General features: G+C 39.1%; 1 protein-coding gene across 1 annotated transcript in view; it reads left to right on the plus strand.

The window, feature by feature from the left end:
• Positions 1–15830, plus strand: part of LOC140491842 (protein diaphanous homolog 1-like) — a 342842-nt gene that overhangs the window by 246693 nt on the left and 80319 nt on the right. Inside the window, exons 19-22 of the mRNA XM_072590241.1 lie at positions 8616–8714; positions 9012–9106; positions 9986–10087; positions 10996–11235. Coding sequence (XP_072446342.1) covers positions 8616–8714; positions 9012–9106; positions 9986–10087; positions 10996–11235 — 536 coding nt within the window. The remainder of the gene's footprint in view (positions 1–8615; positions 8715–9011; positions 9107–9985; positions 10088–10995; positions 11236–15830) is intronic.

Raw genomic sequence — 15830 nt, forward strand, 5'->3', positions numbered from 1 at the left:
ACTGTGATCCTTAGTCTTCCAAACACGAAAACCCAAAGTTTGGCCCATTGCCTGTGCTAAGTGAATGCAGTCAAGCAGCTGTGGTTATCTTCAGTAACACTTAGTAGCTGTGTGAGAGGAATTGGACAAATGTTCTGTTTTTAATTGTGTTTAATCTGCCATATAAGGAGCTTAGGTAAAAACAGCTGCAATTAGTCTGATATCGTTAGAGAGAGTTATAGACTGATTACAACATGGACACATTGAATTTATGCTGATCATCAAACGCCCATCCATTTTACTCCAATTTCCCAGCACTTCAACCATACCCTTGTGTGCTACAGCATCTCAAGACATTATCTAAATACTTCTTGAATGTTGCAATGGTTCCTGCCTCAACCACCCTTTCAGGCAGAGCATTCCAGTTACCCATCACTCTCTGGACGAAATACATTCTTGTGAAATCCCCTCTACATATCTTAAATCTGTGCCCTCTGATAGATGACCCTTTTGCTGAACAGAAAGGTTTATCCTCAGACTTTATCAATATCCATCATAATGGATGTAGGTTTGCTTGCTGAGCTGGAAGGTTCGTTTTCAACGAGCGAACCTACATCCAGAACCTCAACCTGAGCTACAAATCTTCTCAAAGCTCGCTAACATCCATCATTTCGTAAACTTTAATCAAGTCCCCCCTCAGACTTCTTTGCTCAAAAGCAAACAAGTCTAAGCTATTTAGTCTTTCTTTATTACTGAAACATTCAAACCTAGGCAAAATTCTGGGTGAATCTTGTTCCAGAGCAATCCCATCTTTCCTACGGTGGGCTTGGCAGAACTGCATACAGTTCTGCAGCTGTGGCCTAACTAGCTTGTATATTGCTCCACCATAACCTCCCCACTAATGTACTCCATCCTCAACTAATGAAGCAGTTATCTCATATGCCACCTTACCAACCCTATTCACTTGTCCAGTTCCTTCAAGGATCTATGTCCATGCATACCAAGGTCTTGTTAATCTTCAGTACTACCCAAGGTCGCACTATTCACTGTGTACTCCCTTGCTTAGTTAGTCTTCCCAAAATTTATTATTTCACACATTTTAGTGTTAAACTCTAGCTGCTGGAAGATTTTGAAGATCAAGATTTGATCCTTATGTGGTCTTGCCTAAATTTGACTCCAGACCCACAGGGATGTAGTTGAACTGCTTGCTGTGCAACTACAGATGCGCAATAAACACTGCTTTATCCAACAAAGCACGTGCTTTCTTTTTAAAAATATACCGTATGATTCAATTAAGATATTCAATGTCAAAAGAGCAGATGGATCCAAATGAAAAGCACACCTAATGCAATCAAAGTGTTATTGTGCAAAATCACTTCAGATTAGTCACACTTTGTGTTTGGAACTTCTAATGCAGGCATGGTGTTTAAATTTAATCCTAATTTGGAATGCTATTAATGTTTCTAATTATTTATGGCTTCTTACATATTGATAATTTGGTCCAGCACCTGTTCAACCTCAGCAATTTAAACTGGTTGAAAGTGAGCATTTCTATGTAGGCCTTACTAGTTAATTTCTTGTGGTGTCGCATATTCCAGGACAAAGTGTTAGAGGCCAAGAAAGAGAGCATGCAGACGGTCAAGAAACTATCAGCTGGGTGGACAGGAGAAACAACACCATCTCAGTGGGCAGCTTCCTTGACTGAGAAGTGGAAACATAAAATTATCTCAGCTGCCAAGTTGGCAAAGTGCAAAGCTGGAAATGTGTTGTAATCTCAATTTAAGTTATCCATTTTCAGTTTTCACATTTACCTAATGGGATTTGATTTTTCACCATTTCATATGCATCTTGTTTTTAAAATGTTTTATTCCTGGTGATTACTCCCAATGTCTGAAGCAGTGAGACATTGGGAAAAGAGGAGTTGGAGGATATCTTGAAAATCAGCTGCTGCTGGTTAGGAGAAAATGTCAGAGATAACAGTTGGAATGGTGGGACGTGGGAATAAAGATTTGGAGCAACGTTAATTTGGGATTTGGAAAGAATTAAAAAATTTTTCTTTGTGTAGCTAGGTAAGACTGCTTTTGCAATGTGTAGTTGACTTAAACCCTGATGGATGGGTTCATAAATGTAATGTGTCAGCAAGTTACATCTGTGGAGAGAAAGGCTTCTTGATGTGATAATTTCTAGGGCATGATTTCTTTCTATTTGTACAGGGCTAAATTCATCGATGTTATTACAAGTCCTTTTTTTAAAGCAACTTTAAGTGAACCCTAATTCATTTAAAGTAGTCAAAATGTTTAACAGATTTTGTACATGGATAGAAAGCCCTCATTATTACTCATATATGTTGGTAGAAAACAAATAATTGTCGGTAGCAGTGTTGTTCGTTGTCAAGATGACAAATGGAAAGTACTAAATGCCTTGGATCTCATTAAAAAGATTCTGATAGTGATGGGAATGCTAACAAAAACTGAAAGTAAAACAAGTATTTCGTTAATTACTTTGGGTTAAACTGGTGGCCTGTATCATAGCACAGATGGTCTCTGATTTTTTTTTCATGTCTTCAGCAATTATGAACACTCAAATGTATGTGTTTCCAATGCCGTTAGCTGGTGTCTTGTACTTGACTGATGGGGTATTCCTGACTTGAGCCTCGAAAAGAAGCTTTAGTAAAGCTTGACATTGGATGAGGCTGCAAGGAATGGGTGAGGATATTTCACCCAAGTGTGATTTTGGCCACAGCAGATGTTTTTTATTCCCTAGCAAGATTCATTAGATCATGAGCTAGAGCAGGAGCCCAATGTACCAGTATTTTTTTTCAATTTGGCTTGTCCCCAGTTCAAGAGCTCTGAGGCCAGTTATCATGCCACTACCAGCATCCTGTCTGATGAGATCAGCTAATTAAGCACAGACTGTTTTTAAAAAGACGGGATACTTGGTTTATATTTAGAGACATGGAGCAAAACAGCAGGGAAGTTAAACTAAACCTTTACAAATGAAAGGATAGGCCACAACTGAAGTATTATGTCCAATTCTGGCTCCACGGTTTAGGAAGGATGTCAAAAGCTTCGAGTTCAGAGAAGATTTGCAAAAATGGGAGAAGGAACAGACTTGTGGGGAGACTGGTGAAGCTAGGATGCTTTCCTTGCAAGCAGAGAAGGTTCAAAGTAAATTTTAATAAAAATTTTCAAAACTCTGAAGTATTTTGATAGAGCAATTGAAAACTATGTTCACCTTCTACTGGCATCCAGGCTGATACCCAGTCAGCATAGATTGAACGTAAATCAGCCAAAGGTATGCTGAGAATTCTGTTTTTAAAACAGCAAGTTGTAGTCTTGCAACCACTGCCTGAAAAGATGAGGAAGTACTTGCAGAAGGGAAGGAGATGAATATTTGAATAGGAAACATTTGAAGAGCTGAGGAGAGAAAGTGCAGGAGTGGGAATCACTCCCATTCTTTCAAAGAGCTAGAAAGGGCATCGTGCGGTAAAATGACCACTGTCCTCTATGCAGAATCCCCACACCATGGAAACATGGCATTTGGCCTACCAAGTCCACAACAAACCATCCAATCCCCCAACCCCCACCAAAGGGCATTCAATCCAGACCAACCCTCTAATCCATCCCCATAAACCCTGCATTTTCCATGGCTAATCCACCTAATTTGCACATTCCTAGACACTGTGCAATTTAGCATTGTCAATTCACCTGACCTGCACACCTTTGGACTGTGGGAGGAAAATGCAGCACCTGGAGACAACCCATGCAAAGATGGGAAGAACGTGCAAACTCCACGTTGTCCGACGGTAGAATCGAACCCGCTGGCGCTGTGAGACAGCAGTGCTAACCACTGAGCCACTGTGCCATTGTACATGAGTCTGATATTAAAACTGGTCCACCATTGGCTCAACATTGTACAACAGAAGGTCTGAGTTATGTCTCAAAGTAGAACTTCTGCTCCACATGCAGAAAATTTAGGTTTACTTTCTGCTCTTGAAATTTGCACAAATGCTAGGCTGGTAATTTAAGTGCAGCACATGCTGTCAGAGGTGCGCTGTATTGAATGAGATATATAACTGCTGCCTCTGGTATCCATAAAAATAACCTAGAGTGCAATTCAGCATTCGCTCCAATTAATTTTTCTGCTGCATGGACCTCAGAGGTCTGGAAATGAAAGTCATTTCATCATCATACCAATTTGCTTGCATAGAACTTCTCCATGACTGGGCAGGTTAGAGGGAATTTAAGTAGTACTTTGAAAACAAATGAATCAGTTCTCACAGGCATCCTGAACCATATTGATCTCTTAACTAACATCAATAAAAAGAGATTATCTGTTCGTTATTATTGGTATATTTGTGGAACTAAGCTTTGCAAATTTCTTACATTCGTAACAATAATTTGTATTTATATGATATTTCCTAATTTTGTAAAGTATCCAAAGCCCTTCAGAGGAGTATTACCAAATAAACATTGTCATCAAGCCACATAAGAGAATATTAAGGCAAGGTATCAAAAGCTTGAAAGAAGTATCTTTTCGAAAAAGAGATGTAATGTAAATGCAATGCACTATACTCAAAAAGTATCAACTCCATACAAAGCTGTTTGAGGCATCATGAGGTTGTGCAAGGGTGCCACTTCGATACAAAATGTTCTTTCTTCACATTATTTCAACATTTCGTTGGGCACAAGTTGTCTTAGTTTTTAAAAATGAGAAAAAGAGCTTGCAATTCCTAAAGGGTGACAAATGATATGAAGCTGAAATGTCAGATCCCTAGCTCTTGGGACTGGCTGAAACTGTGGTCTAGTTTTCAACTGCATTAAAATAACTTAGAATTCTATTTTTCTTGAACATTGAAGTGAGGTTGAAAATCCATACACTGCATTGCAGTGCTGCAAATAATTCTCGTGCCTGGAGCATCTTTCCATAATTCCACTACTTGTAATACAAGTACAAGCTCAGTCCTGTATAGATGAGTGCCCATTTGTCCTTGGACCTTCTCTGGAAAATCTGTTTGCTTCTATAATATTGAAAGAAAAAAGATCGAGAGCAACTTAGTTTGTGATGAAACACATTCAGTTATCCTTCAGTAAGGAACAGTGAACTGAATCTTCAAACTAAACCAAGTAATATGTAGTAGTTTAACATGTCAGCTTTATGAAAGAGCATTGAGCATCTAGTGTTGGAATTTAAATTACTGAGACCAGTAGGTTATGTAGAGTGGTCAACACACCCAGAATATTTTTACAATATGTTAAGATTTTAAAGATTTTTAAAAATTTCATATGTAGGATTACAATTTATTGAATTCAGCTTTTAGCTTTTCTTTCAACCTGTGCTAAGAAGGCATACTTCTCCCTAGTTAAAAACACAATAATAAAACAGCATTAGGCCATTCTAATCGATTTTAAAAGCTGATCAATTAGCTTCTCATTGCTTTTCCAAAGTACCTGGGAAAACATTTGAAGTACCATAATCTACAAAGCTATGGACCAAGAACTAGAAATTAGAATTAGGCTACATAATGTGTTTTTGGCCAGTGCAGATATAGTGGATTGATTGAACTTCGTCTATGTTGTGAATTTCTATCTGACACCTCACTATGTGTTAGTTTCATGCTATATTTACCTAATACAATCACGACTAAACTTCAAAAAGTAATTAATTGGATGCAACCTGCTTGCCTGCATCCTGGAGTGCGAAAGGCACCAATTTATGTAATTTCCTTTTTGTCTTTCTTTCCAGTCAGCCGTTATCTTGCCAGACCTATGTATCCAATAAAGCTGATTTGGTTCAGAGCTATAGTTCCTCCTTTATGAAGATGAGTGTTGTTGCCTCAGATTTTCTTGTATTATTTGATGACTGTAGGTGTTTCTGTCATTTCTGTATTTGTTGCTCATTCCCAATTTCCCTCAAGAAACTGGTGGTGAATCGCCTTCTGAGCACTGCAGTTTAGGTGCAACTAAAAGCACTATTTGGAAATGCGTTCCAATAAAACTCTTCCCTTAAAAATGGGATGAAGTATTGTGAAACGTCTGAGCTATGTGGTGATTTTAAACCTGTCTGGTGTTCGCTATCATGTGGGGAGAGCATGAAGATTGGCAATTATCCCACCTAATGCAGTTCATTCCTGTATAGGTAATAAGGAAAACTTCTGTGCACTTAACTACTTCATCCTTTGATCAAAACTGAATTGTTGACTCCTGTCTCCTAAACCTCAAACCTGATCTGCCTCTAATATGACTTTCTTCACCATTTCACTTTAGCATTCTGACTGTTCAGGCTAATGATTAGTTCTTTCATTTAAGACTTAATGGAGTATCAGATGTCAGTATAGTGATTTTACTGGGAAGAGTTCCATTTCTGTCATGCCAATCGTGATGTTGGGACATCTCAAAGTAGTGTACAGGGAAGGAGTTTTTTTTAAATGTGGTTTCTGTTTGTTTAAAATGGGAAATATAATGATATGTAGCAATTAATGCTGACCAGATCATCATTTTAGTGATATTGGTTGAATATTAAATGGCAGAACTCTGTTTTTGTTCAATGTAGTATCCTAAGATATTTTGAGAAGGTAAACAGGACCTCGGTTTGCATCTTACACAAAAGATAGTTCTTTTGACATTCAGAGCTTCGTCAGTGATGCCTCACCTTCATCTGCTTCTGAAACCATCATTCATAACCTCGAAGCTCAACAGTACCAATGTATTACTGGTGGGTTTCCAATATTCTATCGAGAGTAAATTTGAAAATATCCGAAAACCACTTCATGGTTCCTTAACTCGCAGCAAGTTCTATCCCTTATCATCCTGTGTTCACTCACCTGCTTTGGAAGTTAGGGTCAGGAGTCGGTCTTTCAGCTCATTGAGCCTGCTCAGCCATTTAAACAGATCATGGCTAATTATCTACCTTAACATCACTTTCATGCACCATCTTCGCAGCCCTTGATATCATTAAAATCCAGGAATCTAACAATTTCTCTCCTGATCATGCTCAATGATTGAGTTTTCTACAGCCTTCTGAGGTAGAGAATTCAAAAGATTCACCATCTTCTTAATTCCTCCTTATCTCTGTCTTAAATGACCTACAATTTACTCTGAAATTATGTCCCTAGTTTTATATTTGCCAGCCAGGGAATATAGCCTATCTACACTCACCCAGTCACTCCCCACCAGAAGTTTACATGTTTCAGTGTGGTCATTTTTCAATCTTTGTAACACTAGAGAATACAGGCCCAGTTTCTTCAATTCTCCCTCAAGACAAAATTGCCATCCCAGAGATCAGTTTGGTGAACATTCATTGCTTCCCATATATATGGCAAGTATATACGTCCATGGATAAGATCAGAAATATACACAATGCACCAACTGCAGTCTCACCAGTGCCCTATAAAATTGCAGCAAGGCAGCTTTATTTCAAATCCCCAACATGGTATTTGTCTTTCTTTTTGCTTTCTGCAAAACAAAAAAAAAACTTGCTGGAGAAAGCTGGCAGGTCTCGCAGCAAGGAGGAGGCAGGAGAAACATATCAGCCATTATTGAGTCTGCGTTGCCAGTGAATGAGCCGTCTGACCTAATTCTGCTCCTATATCTTGTGGTGAGTAAACAGAGTTAATGTTTTGAGTGCAGTAATCCATTCCAAACAAGGGTCAGTGGACTCAAATGTTAACTCTATTTTTTCTGCACCATTGCTGAGTTTCTCCAACAATTTCTGTTTTCATTTATTTTAGATCTTCAGCATCTGCAGTTCTCTTTTTATTTTACTGATTGTTACTTTTGCATCCTAGTTTTCACTGACTCCTGAACAAGGAGTCTAGCAGCATTTTTAAAATACTCATCCTTGTTTTCAAATTCCTTCATGATCCTGCCTGTTTTTCTGTCTCCTCACTTTACTCCAGTCCAGCAATCCTTGGAGATATCTGCCCTCCTCTAATTCTCGCCTTGTGCATTCTCAGTTATAATTGCTACACCATTGGTTATGCCTTCAGCTGCCTCGACCCCAACTCTGGAATCCAATCCTACAGCTCTCTACCCTTCTACCTAACATTCATCCTTCACCCTTTCTTGGCAGAGCTTTTGGTCATCTGACCTAATATCTCTTTATTTGGACCAATGCCATACTTGGTTTTGTAATGCTCCAGTGAGATCCATTGGAACATATGGTTTTGCTAAAGGAACTACAATAATATAACCTATTGTTGCACTGGAGCACCAGCCAACACTTTGTTTTACCATCTTTGGAATGAGTCTTGAATCAACAAGCTTCTGACTCGGGTGAGAGTGAGTGCGAACCGTTAAGTTGTGGCTGACTCTAGAGGATAGAGCACTAGTGTTGAGAAAAGTAGGGCATATATAAAGTATAAAAGGGAATCCTTGTACTGCTTCCAGCTGCTTTATATCTTAATCATGCTATCAGTAAAATTTCACACTTGAATGTTGTGCTGCTGGTCCCACTTCAAATCTGTACATCTGATCAGCTTGGTTTGTGTTCCACCTTGACTGTCAATGGAGCGTTAAAACTATGTTTGTTGTGTACAGTATATCTAAAAATGAAAACTGTTGGATCCTAATGTTTTATTGTTAGCCTTTGACAGTTAAACATCAAAATCAAATAATTTTCCATATTTTTGTCCACAGCCAAGAAGGAACAACAAGATATGGACGACAAGAAAACAACACAGAAGAAAAAAGTTAAGGAACTAAAGGTGTTGGATGGCAAAACTGCTCAGAATCTATGTAAGTGCTTTGACAGAACGTTGAAATATCTTCTGAAATGTAATGATGTGGATGAATCTAATCCACCTTTTGTCTCTCCAGCATAACATCAAGAGCTTTATTCAATGTCAGAACAAAAGCATCAAAGCTAGATAATAGATTTACAAAATAATGATTGGAATTGTTGGCTGTGATGAGTAGACTGCTGGAAATACATCTTAAGTAGACAGATTTTGAGTAGTCAAGCTGTTTTCTGATTAAGATATTTTGAGCTAAGTCTGAACACTGATTCTGTTGTATCTATTGGATTTTGTATAGCTATCTTCTTAGGTTCTTTCCGTTTGTCATACGAGCAAATCAAGAAAGTAATTCTTGAAGTGGATGAAAAGGTTTTGACAGAATCACTGATCCAGGCAAGTTTTTCCTCTAATCTGCTCTGTAGCTCTGATTTATCTTCTATATTAAGAGTGGGTTGGGTAGTAGCTGTAGCATTTTCCCAAGCATTTACTCAGGTAGTTAAATGGAGGACATTCCATCATACTCCTAATTTACCCTTTGTGAGATGATGGACAAGCTTTTGAGAATTGCAAGCTGAACTAATCACTACAGAATTCCCAGCAGCTGGCCTGCTCTGACAACCAGAGTAGTTACTTACCTGGACCAGCTAAAGCTATCCAGGCTATTGATGAAGCAGCTAAAGATGGTTGTAAATGGCATGCTAGACCTGAGGAACTTGAGTAACAATGTCCTGTAAATTAAATGATTGGCCTCCAAAAAACTCTCAGCATCGATTTTTGTGACTTATGGAGCAGCAGGGTGGCTCAGTAGTTCACATGACTGCCCCACAGCGCCCGGGACCCAGGTTCGATTCCAGCTTTAGGCATCTGCCTGTGTGGAGTTTGCCCATTCTCCCCGTGTCTGCATGGGTTTCCTCTGGTTTCCTCCCATAGTCCAAAAACGTGCAAGCGAGGTGGATAGGCCTTGGGAAATGCAGGGTTACGGGGATAGGACGGGGGGGGGGGGGGGGGGGCGGGAGAATGGGTCTGAATAGGATGCTTTTAGGAGTGGCAGTGTGGACACGTTGGGCTGAATAGCCATCTATAAATCCATTCTATGACTTATGGCTTCAGCCAGTGGAACATTTTCCCTTAAAATAACATAATGACTAGAACGTACCAGTTTTTATATGTTGGTCAGTTGGCTATGGTTATTCTACTGCAGTAAAAAAATCTTATGCAGTTTGGTATATTTAGGACATTGTGGCTAATAACAGGAATCTATCTTCTTTCCAGAACCTCATTAAGCAACTTCCTCAGCAAGAGCAGTTGACTGCCTTAGCAGAGCTGAAAGATGAATATAATGACCTCTCAGAACCAGAGCAGTTTGGAGTAATTGTATGTATTCATTTGTTTATTGCTAATACCATAATGTATGAGCAAACAGGATAAAATGATCTTCAGTTTGTCATTGTTGAGCAGCACATATCATGTTTGGATTAGCACCATACAGAAACAAGAGACCGCAATTGCTCTTGCAACCCTGCTATTGCTCCCAGCCAATGACAATGTGACAAGTTTTATTCAGTTTTTTGTGCAAAGTTGCCTTTATACTCAGCTGCAGTTATGCTCCTATCAAGATGTAGCCTACCAGTTAATGAGGCTACCTCTCATACTGTCACATCTCTTGCTTTTAACGTGATTTGCATTCTGGTGAGTAATCTAACTCCTGAGTCATACCAAATATTCTGTATTTATAGCCACTCAAAGCCTCTTACAATCAGTGCAAAAATATTAATGGAATATGTCCATGAGCTGTCAGTAAATGGTAAAAGAGGCTTAATTTCCAGAATATGATTGTAACAAGGAACCAACTTATGGATGCTGTTCATTGTACTTTATAGTGTCACTGAAGGGTGATATTCACTGATTGTAGTCAAAACAAATTACTTTCAAATACTATACCAAGAAATTTAATTATATTCAGCAGAACTGGTTCAGAGATATGATATTAGATTTTTTGAAGCACTGTGGGACTCACCTTCCAGTTGACCACCTTTTATTGCTGTACTTTTTACCTCACCCTAATGTTGCTTTGAAGTACATTCCTGATGAAGGGCTTCTGCCCGAAACATTGATTTTCCTGCTCCTTGGATGCTGCCTGACCTGCTATGCTTTTCCAGCACCATTCTAATCTAGACTCAAGATTACAACTGCTTCAGTCTACAACAAAGATGTGATATTATCATATTTTTATGATTTGCTTCTTGGTCACAATTAACTGGATTTGGACTTTTCAATTGCAGATCAGTTCTGTGACCTGTTTGAGACCTCGATTGAACGCAATACTATTTCTGCTCCAGTTTGAAGAGCAGGTGAATAACATTAAACCAGACATCGTATCAGTGAAGGCAGCCTGTGAGGAAGTGAGGAGCAGTGAGAGTTTTTCCAAGTTAATGGAAATCATCTTGTTGGTGGGAAACTTCATGAATGCAGGATCACGGAATGCTGGAGCATTTGGGTTCAGCATCAGCTTCCTTTGTAAAGTAAGTGCTATTGTCAAAATGTATTCATTGTCTTAGAAAGAATTGCTGATTTGTATTTGTAAAATGCTCTTCAGATTCTCGACTATTCTCGGAGTGCTTACAGCAAAGAAGTTTTTTTAAGTGTATTCACTGAGATAATTTGGGAGAATACAGCAGCCAGTTTGGAGACAGCAAACTCCCATAAACCAACCATGACTGGCTAATCTGATTCAGCGGTGATGTGACTTCAGAGATCTGTATTGACCATGTCCTCACAGTGGACTCTCATGCTTTTCTTGAAAATGGAGCTAATTTAAGAGCTCTTGAGAACAGTTGAAGCTTCAATTGAATGCACATCAAGGATATGGTACATCCAATACTTGAAGACTCCCATAGTACTGTGCAGGATTGTTGACCTAGATTTTGTGCTTAAGTACCTGGTGTGGAACTTGACCAGCAACTGTTTGGCTCAGACATGAGTATCAGTGACGAGCTGTGGCTAAACCCTAATCTCATGAAGTGATCTAGTTATGAGTAGTAGTAACTAGCCCTAAATATAAAACGTGGAAACTGGGAGCAGAAGAAGGCCATTCGGCCTGTCAAGTCAGCTCTGCTATTCAGTATAACCGTGGATGATCCTCTCTTTAATTGTCATCTTCTTGCTTTCTCCTCGCATGCCCTGATACCTTTCAAATCTTTTTTTTTTAAATCCATCATTTTCTTGAATATGATGGAGACCAAATCTGCATGCAGTACTCCAGGTGTAGTCTCAACCAAGGCTCTAAATAACTGCAGTAAGACATGCCCATTTCTGAACTCAACTCCTCTTGCAATGCAGGTCAATGAGCAATTTGCCTTCCAAATTGCTTGCTAAGCCCGCCTCTCTGCTTTCATTGACTGGTGTACATCCACACCTCCCAATATATCTCTATTTACTATCCAGCCTGGATTGCCAAGAGGTCAGTTAAGAATGAGCAATAAGGCTATGGTTCTGAAGTCACATGTAAGCCACACCGCCTCGGGCGACTGTCTGTTTGGAGTTTGCATATTCTCCCAGTGTCTGCATGGGTTTCCTCCGGGTGCTCTGGTTTCCTCCCACGATCCAAAGATGTGCAGGTCAGGTGAATTGGCCATGCTAAATTGCCCATAGTGTTCAGTGCGTTAGTCAGGGGTAAATAGTGGGGATGGGTCTGGGTGGATTGGTGTGGGCTTGTTGAGCCGTAGAGCCTGTTTCCATGCTGGAGGGAATCAAATCTAATCAGAAGGATAGCAGATTTCCTTCATGAAAGGGCATTAATGAACCAGATGCATTTTTTCCAGCAAACAACATGGTGGCCTTTAGGCCAGCTTTTTGTTCCAGACTTTGACTTAAACTAAAACTCACCGTCTACCACAGTGGGATTTGAATCTATGTCCCCAGAATGTTTGTCTGAGGTTTTGGATTACTGCAGCAGAGACATTACTACTATGCTTAACACCTCCCCACTGCTTCACCTCCCACACACACACATCTTGTCTTCGAGAAAAGATATTGATAAGTAATCAATACAGGCATTATAATCAGGAAATAAATATAAATATTGAAAAAGACAAAAAATAAGAAAGGGGTAAAAAGGATTCAATTCATGAGGAAAAAAGCAAGGAAGAGAAACTAGTAAAATTAGAGAGATGCTTATAAGAGGAACTGACCAGGACATGGTAAGTTCAGGTAACAGCATTCCTTTGGAGTGCTCAGTCAACTGTAGTTTCTCCATGTTCATCCTTCTTGGTGTTGTTGTCTAGACCTACTTGTCTGTCATCACATTTTTTCTAAAGCAGATTTTATCCATAAACAAGACACAAACATTTCCATCAAAGATGGATTATTTTTTTGCTGAAGTAGTACATTGACACAGTAAAAGATTTTCTAATCATAGAATATTACACCAGAGAAGGATGCTATTTAGCCTATCATGCTTGTGTCAACTTCCGTATGATAATATCATGTGAAATGGGAGCAGAAATTGATCATTCCACCTATAGACCCCATAGCACTGCTCATTAAAATTATCATAAATCTTATTATACCTTTTAACTACAACTTCCTGCCAGTCGCCAATAACTGTTCACTCCCTTGTTGATAAAACTTTAACTGAACCTTGAATACAATTAATGACCCCACCTTCACAGCTTTTGCAGGAGTGAATTCCAGAGGCTAATGACACTCTGGGAGAAGAAATGCCTCCTCAGACTGTCTTAAATGGGAATCTCCTCATTTTAGTACTGTGGCCCTTCACTTTAGATTCTCCATGAGAAGAAACCTCTTCCTGGAAGGAGTTTATTCAATATTCCAATTTCTTATCCATAACCCTGCAATTTATTTCTTTGTGAGTGTATAACTACACGCCTTTTGTCACTTTCCATTGGGTCAGTTGTTGATGAGTGACTTGATTTTCTGATTTTCATCATGCAGTGGACAGTGTGCGGCATTGAGTAGAGCAATCAAGTTCCACAAGTTTCGCCACTTGAAATTTAAATAAAATCTTGCCCTTTCTTCATACAGAGAGCTTAGAAAATGACCAGTCCTCCAGACCGTATCTTTAATGGTTTATAATCAGGAGTGAGGAAAGAAACTAAACTGGGCTTAAAAATGTGCTCTGAGAAAGTGAGGACTGCAGATGCTGGAGATCAGAGCTGAAAAAGTGTTGCTGGAAAAGCACAGCAGGTCAGGCAGCATCCAAGGAACAGGAGAATCGACGTTTCGGGCATGAGCGTGAAGAAGGGCTCATGCCCGAAACGTCGATTCTCCTGCTCCTTGGATGCTGCCTGACCTGTTGCGTTTTTCCAGCAACACATTTTCAGCTTAAAAATGTGCTCATTTGGTGTTTTCTTAATTGCAACATTTTGGTAAATCTTATGAATCATATACACAGTGACATGGATAATGTACAGTGGCAACTTTTACAGAAAGGCTTCATTTTTATTCTTCCTGCATGTTGATTGTTGACAGGATGATATCATGGGAAGACTGACACAGAATATACAAACCTGTAGATGTGCTATGTAAAACTTTCCACTTAATTTTCATTTGTGCTAGAGAATTGCCAAATTTTAGCATCTTGCACAATCATTGGCTTCTGACTCTCTTTTTCTCCCTTTCTTGCCAATGCATTTACTGTGAATTTGCTAATGTGTCATTGTGTGACAAACCTTTCTTCAATAATGCAGATGAGACTTTTCTGTTTTCTTTTTCCCTCTTATGCTTGATCTGCCAAATATTTCTGGACCTTCATTGCTAAATGCTGTATTTTCTTTTTGTCAAAGAACAAGTCAGAGTTAATTAATTCTGTGTATTTTTGATAATTAAGTATGAAAGGTGCCAGTATTTTCCCCTGCATGTTCCCAAAAACAGATATCCACATACAATAACTCAGGGTTTTAAACTGAAAAAATGCCATGTTTTGTAGTCATGATTAATTATGCCAAAAACATCCTGCCAGAGACAAAATGCATTTGTACTTCCTTTTGCAGGATAAGGGGTAATAGTGCCAAGTAAACAAGCTGGAGTTTAACAAAAGTGCAAGACCTAATAGGAAAGAAATGTAAATTTAAAAAAAATTTAAGGGAGAAATCCAAACAAAACCTGTCGTTCCTGCTCAGAATACAATATACATTGCGCCACACAGTGTGCATTCACAGTTTAAACTGACCTCAAAATTGCATAATGCAACTCTTTTTTTTTTTGTAGGCATCAAACAGCTTCTTAACATTATAATTTGATGGACAGGAATTGAGCACATTTTCAACTGAAATTGTGCTACCTGCTAGATGCATTGTGTTTAGCATGCAGAAAATGCCATTAACAGAATAACCTATCTAAAGTGGAGTCCTGCAAAGCTTGCCATTTTGGATATCTGTTATGCTCCACAACATTATTTTTCACATACAGCTCAAAGTCCAAATAGTGAGGGACATCTCCTCACTCGCAATATTAATGGGATCATGCAGTGCATTCGGGTTAGTTAACAGTTTGTCATTTCATTCTGTTTTATCACTGAATCAAGGTAAAGATAAGGTTGCCATTGTCTTACTAGACCATATAGTAGCTATGTTGTTGTCTCCCAGAAGAGACAACTGATGGTGACTTAACCTGAGGGTGACTACAGGCGAAGAGAGAGGTTGAGAAGGAGTGTCCTTCATGGTAATCTCAGCTGGGGTGAGGATTGAACCCTTACTGTCGGTGCCACTCTATTGCAGATCAGCAGGCCAGCTAACTGACCTCTCGCAGTCAATCACAGTATGGTTGAAACCGAAAAAAGAGACCATTCTGCCTGTCCTATCTGTGCTAGCTCTATAAAAGAGCAGTTTACCTAATTCCAGCATTTGTCCCAATTGCCCAAGAATTCTTCCCCTTCCAATAATCAATTCCCCATTAAATCTCAGTTGAATCTACCTCCATCATACCCTCATGGCAGCAAATACCAGATCCCAGCCATTTGTTTTTCTCTCATTGTCTTTCCTTCTTTTGTCACTTACCTTAAATCTGTGTCCTCTTGTTCATCACTTTTCTATCAATAGGAACAGATTTTCCCTAGCAACGTTTCTAAATCTTAAGCATTTGTTCAGTAAAACACTTT

Source organism: Chiloscyllium punctatum, chromosome 20 (assembly GCF_047496795.1).
Source record: "Chiloscyllium punctatum isolate Juve2018m chromosome 20, sChiPun1.3, whole genome shotgun sequence".
Taxonomy (NCBI): domain Eukaryota; kingdom Metazoa; phylum Chordata; class Chondrichthyes; order Orectolobiformes; family Hemiscylliidae; genus Chiloscyllium; species Chiloscyllium punctatum.